Here is a 6198-nt window from a genome sequence, read left to right on the forward strand (position 1 = left end):
TTTTCATTTATATTCCTAGTTACCTGAGAGATGGTATTATAGTATAACCATGTGTAACATTTACAAAAAAACTAATTACATTCTTCGATTTTATCTGATGCAGGGTAAGAAGTTAAATGTTTTCAGTTAAGAGCCCCTAGCACCGTCATACTGTGACTCCAATGTAAAAGGCAAAAGTCAAAGGAAAATTTAAAAAAGTAAAAATAAAAAAGAGCAAAGAAAAAACTCTACCAGTAGGATTTATTTCCTGATGCAAATAATCCCTTCTCTCATCACGAGTTCTGACATATGTGGAGTCGGAAAGAAGTCGACTGGTTTCATGTAATCTCAAGATTCCTACCCAGATGGTTGGCCAATCCAACAAAGGGAAACACATTCTTACAGACAGTACTAGACAGCCCAAATCCTCATTCATGAGCACAATTAGTTTCAGAACAAATTAAGATTAAAAAGACCTAAAATGCCTTTCCAGAAAGTCTTCACATTAATATTCAAATCTATTCTCCTGAATTTGAACCAGTCCTTATCATTTTATAACTTTTTTACAGTAAAACCTGCGAAAGCTGGAACTTGTGTAGGGCAGAAATCTGTCAGAGAAGCAAAACTCAGATATTTCCACCAAAACAAGTGATAGAGAAGTGGTAAGACTACACCTGTCAAAGGCGGAAAACTCAGGAGACCCAGAAAAACAAGGCAGTCCCGACGAGTTCTCACAGGTTTCACTGCATAAACTACCATTTACTAGTTGTTTCAAGTTTAATTTTCCGTTAAAACCAAACCCATTGCCGACGAGTGGATTCTGACTCATAGCAACCCTATAGGACAGAGTAGAACTGCTCCATAGGGTTTCCAAGGAGCGGCTGGTGGATTCAAACTGCCGACCTTTTGATGAGTAGCTGAACTCTTAACCACTGCGCCACCAAGGCTCCAGTTTTTTCCCTTAGTCACATATAAAATTGAAATAGTCACCAAAATGTGGGAAAAAAACCCAAGCGACTGTGTACAGCACTCCTTTTTATACAATATTAGAACACATGAATGTCTTTCTTGCCAGTGATTTGTTCAACTTCTCAAGAAAACTTTTCCTAAGAACCACCCCCCAGAAGACCAAAACCATTCTCACCAAGTTAACAGCCCTTGGAAATCATTTTATAAGTGAAACATATGACAAGGCATTAAACATCGCAGAAAAAGTTCTACTTTACATCCACCAGGGAAAAGAAACAAAGCCCCAAAGTAAAAACTAAGTAACACTGCCAATTACTGTCATTGCGCCGTTGCACTGAAAAGTTCAATTATATCACAAAGAATTTCATAAAGTACTAATTTAATTAAAATATGAAATCTTCAAACCGCCTAGAGCTTTGACTATCTCATAACTAGCAAATTTTCTATTTAACGTAGACTCCCTTCCCAATATCCACCAACTACGTGCATGTCCAGGAGTAGTACTACTGAAGCATCTTTATTTTCTACTTCATTTTCTTTTCCCTTTCTCCTTTCTTCTTCCTTCCAAAAGTACTTTACATTCTTACTTCAGATATCTGTGTCCTTTAACATCCCACCTAAGAAACTGGGTCAGACAATGGCCGTCACAGAAAGCAATCACACTCTACATCGATGGATGGCTATTTACAAAATGATCTCTATCGTTCCCACAGAACATTTAATTGCGACTTAAAATCCCAAATACAATGCTACAACCCAAATGACACTAACTAACTATGAGCTACTGGAAGTCACCCACCTGGGGCAGCATGCGATTTTCTTCCTCCAGCTGTCTGACTCTTGCCTCCAGCTGCCTAACATAGGACAAGGTTGATTCTAAAATTAAAAAGAAAGAACTCACATTATACACACAAGTCTTGTTTGGGGCACTGTCAGGATATTTCTGGCTTGATTTATTCAAATCTGAGAGCGAATACTTTGTTTGTTGTTTTAAAAAAGAAAAAAAAGATTTCTCCCCAGAAAAATGTTAACAGAAGCCATTGAAACTGCAGACATCTTTGAACAATTGTACAGCGTTAAGGAGGGTTAGAGACGTTTGTAGGTGGGGAGATTCCTGACTTTTGGACATCACGCAGCCCTTAGAATATTAAGCATCTTGAAGACGGTTATTCCCTCTTATCTTCTTATTTTGGTGCAATGAGTTTCCCAACATGAGATTTTTCATAATGTCAACTAAACACACACAAAAATTACAAGGTCATTTTAAAAAGTAGAAAATAAAAAACATGCTTCAAACATCCAGCTCCCTCATTTTCCCAATAAATATTTCAAGTCTTAAGATCAACATCTGTTTTCTCACAAATCTACATACAAGAGTCGTGAAAAGGTTAAATCTTCAGATTGCGGCTAACTATTGGCTTTGATTTTGGCTGAGTGTGACTCATTCTCAGATCTTTAGGTAAACGAGGGACAGATCTGGAATTGATTCACAGAGTTTAGAGCTTTATCCTCAGGAAAAGAGTCACGGAGTTTCATTTGGGGGAACGATTTGATAGTAACTCTTCTTTATTCAAATGAAAATATTCAAGTGCATCATATGGTAATATACCTGCAATTCATTCATTACCCAAGAACAAACATAATTCAGGTATAGTGAAAGGTAAGTGGCAATAGAGTCCTGCAAAGCATATTTCCAAAGTTAATATGAAAATAACAGATCCTCTTCAGTCTTCTTCAGTCTCAGAACCACAAAAGAGCAAGAGGCACTTCCTGTCTCCAGAGGAAGGAGGTTCCCATGGTACAGTTAACAGGCACATGTTTCGAGCCCCTGACAATCTGAGGTTAGGCTACTGAGGTAACTTAATACCTAATCTGCAATGTATCATTGCAGTGCTACTTTATTATTTTTATATGGAAATTGTTGATGTGAACTCACTTACCATTGTTGTAACCTCCAAAGCAACAAGCTGACATTTTATTTTCCTAAAACGAATAAGAAGCTCCAGCCCTGAATTCTCAATTGTAACACTTAAGCTCCTCCCTGACCAGTTTATGGCAGACCTGTTCTCACCAACTGCTTGCAGAAAGCCCCAATACTAACGTCAGTATAACCTCCCACTGACCTCACGCCAACCAAAAAGATTAGCCTTGAGCAGCCTTTATGTAAGACAGAAACGCAAGGAAATGGAAACGAAAGATATGTGCTAGAGACGTGCTCCGTGTTTCCTTTTAGTTCAATGAAATGTTAAGAGCTGGCTTTATGGACTGTTCCAAAAGGGGGGAAAGTATACAGTATAAATCAATAGGAAAAGTATTGATTTCATGAGTCTGCTTTATTCTAGCAAAATGAATAAGTCATTTGCAGATCATTAAGATGTGAAAGCAGATTGCCCGATTTGCAGTTTCGCCTCTAGCAAAAGAACCACTTGACAAGGTCCATGCAAGTGAAAATCCGCCCAGCGTTATTCTATTTCAACCGTGAACAAATACGATTCTTTCTTCCTTTGTTCACAATTTACAGCTGTCTCTAAGGCTGTGATACTTAAAGCAACTGAAATGACTCTACAGCAGATTCAGATGATGTCTGAAAGATTCTACTGAACAGCTTTTTTAAAAATTTTTTTAAAATTCGGTGACTATCTTCAGTCACTTTATTTCTTTTTTCCAAATCTTTGTAGTTCATACATTCGATGTTTTTACTAAGTTTCTACTTAAATTCCAAAAGCCTTATCGTATGCCAGTTCAGAAAAAGGGGGCAAATACCCAAGTTTGGAAAACATTCCCTAACTCCAGTTCTCATGTTGAATTACAACAGGTCAAGTTCAAAACCTTAGTTTCAAGAACATTCACTGCAAATATGAATTGGGACCTGTTTGTTGTTAGGTGCTGCTGAGTCAGCCCCCCCATTTGATACACAGGGACCCCACGTGCACCAGGACAAAACACTTGCCGGTCCTGTGCCGTCCGCATTAATGGTTGCAGATCTGACCACTGTAATCCGTAGGGTTTTCAGTGGCTCATTTTCAGAAGTTGATTGCCAGGCCTTTCTTCCTAGTCCATCTTAGTCTGGCAGCTCCCCTGAAATCTGTTCAGCATCATAGCAACACAAAAGCCTCCACTGACAGATGGGTAGAGATGGGGAATATTTTTAAACAGTTAAATAAATTTTTAAAAATTATCTTTAGAGTGAAGGGAAAGCTAAGGAGGGTTTTTGAATTCCATCATTCATTCATTTGACACGAATCTACTGTATCACTGCTTTGTGTCAGGCACTGTGCTAGGGTTGGGAAGAAGAGAAGATCCGTGATGGCAAGTCTTCAGTGTTCTGGAACACAAATTTCCCTTTAGGATTACACGCACATGTGCTGTGCTCCAGAAGGTCCTGCTAGTTGTTCCACAATCCTCGCATCTGCTGCAATTATTACTGAACAATTAATGGATACCCTAAATGGGAAACTTATCCTGAGGAGGTAAAAACCAAAACCAAAACAAAAAACCAGGAAAAACCCCACCTCATTGGCACGCATAAATAACACAACTCTTGCTATTGGTTGTTTTGGGGAACAGCAAGTGATTACATAATCATCCAATGGGAGTGGAGCAGGCAAAGACTTTTCTGGAATATACTTTAAGATCAGCACCGGATCCCTGAGTCCCTAAATGAAGGGCCATTAAAGAAAACCACCCAAACCTCAGACTGCGACATGAGAGGAAAATAAATATTTGTTTTGTTACAGCACCGCAGGCTGGCCTCACCTATCAGCACATAACCAGTAGTGTAATTCCTTACCTACATAAACTATGTATTTGTGAAATAGAACTGAGGAGGGTTAAGAAACTCCACAAGCAGAAGGCAGGAATGGGTAGGAAAAACGGACTGATGGAAAGGGGGAGCTCAGAGTGGGGAAGGGGAGAGTGTTGACACATCGCAGGGATTGCAACCAATGTCACGAAACAACCTGTGTCTGAATTGTAGGATGAGAAACTAATTCGCTCTGTAAACTTTCACCTAAAGCACAATTTAAAAAAGAAACCAACTCTACACATTCATAATATTCCCATCACAGTCTGCATCGGATCCTAGCTTATCCTTAGAAACAACGGGTACAGAGGACTCACGGTGCGTGCAAGAATGAAAAGGAGCCCCTGGCGTGCCAGGGCGTGTTCCTTCTGGTCTTCCATAATCCCTCCCCCACGCTGCTTCTTCCTTTCGCAGGGGACGTCCACAGTGGCATCTACTGTAATATAAGCCGGCCTCCCACGACATGGGGGAACATGGAGAGCAGGTGTGCACTGGCCGAAAAGAAATATGTGACAGAAAGAGCATTCCTTTTCTTAAAAAGGGATATATAAAATTGCATTAGAATACATTACCATTGGAATTGATCATTACATTTCCTACAGCTGAGGTCAAACAAGCCGATGTTCTACTTTCTTGTTTCGACTCTCAGACTGTAAATAAATGTCCCTTCTGTGGTCCATTTAGTACCACATTTTTCACACTTTTTGTGATTTTCGTTGGTGATTTTGCTGTTTAAAATAGACCCCGGCATAGTGCTGAAGTGCTAATATTCCTAAGTGTGTAAGAAGGCTGTGGTGTGCCTTACGGAGAAAATACATGTGTTAAATAAGCTTTGTTCAGGCAGGAGCTATAGTGCTTTCGGTCTCGAGTCCAGTGTTAATGAAACAGCAATATTCAGGAAAAAAGAAGAGAAACACGCCAATCTGTATGTGAGGCTGCTCCAGAGAGGGATAATATAACATCTACCGTGTGTGATGAAGCTACGGAAGAGTGCCTCCATTTGTAGATTCACGAGATGACAAATGATCGAAAAAAAAGTGTGGTGGACAGTGTTGGTGTGAGACTGAACGCCAAAGCAATTTATGGTCACCTTACCCAGAATCAGGAAAAGGTTAACCCCTTCCTGGCTAGGGTTTTGTTATAGACAGATGCTGCACATAATTATTTGTAAGAAACATCTACTAAATAAGATGTCTCTCCACAGACTCACATATAAACAAGGTTATATATTGAACGGTTGATGCAAATGTGACCAGAGGCTTGCAGGCACCTAACCCTGTATTGCCCCCTAGAAGCAATGGTTCAATAGTCACTAAGTCAGTGTTCACAGTGACTTCATAGCACATAACCACCACAAATAGTGAGAATCGACTGTATATCCAAAAGCTTCTGCTTCATTGCTGGGCACCACAGCGAGTGCCATCTTGGATCTTCTAACCATTTAGTGA

General features: G+C 39.7%; 1 protein-coding gene across 6 annotated transcripts in view; it reads right to left on the reverse strand.

Moving 5' to 3' along the window:
• Positions 1-6198, reverse strand: part of CCDC85A (coiled-coil domain containing 85A) — a 230143-nt gene that overhangs the window by 43445 nt on the left and 180500 nt on the right. For 5 of the 6 annotated variants that reach the window (XM_023735017.1, XM_023735012.1, XM_023735004.1 and 2 more), the window contains exon 4: positions 1748-1824. The exons of the other annotated variant lie outside the window; for it this stretch is intronic. In XM_023735017.1, the coding sequence (XP_023590785.1) occupies positions 1748-1824 (77 nt within the window). The remainder of the gene's footprint in view (positions 1-1747; positions 1825-6198) is intronic. 6 annotated transcript variants of the gene reach the window in all.

This window comes from Trichechus manatus, unplaced genomic scaffold (assembly GCF_000243295.1).
Source record: "Trichechus manatus latirostris isolate Lorelei unplaced genomic scaffold, TriManLat1.0 scaffold00005, whole genome shotgun sequence".
Taxonomy (NCBI): Eukaryota; Metazoa; Chordata; class Mammalia; order Sirenia; family Trichechidae; genus Trichechus; species Trichechus manatus.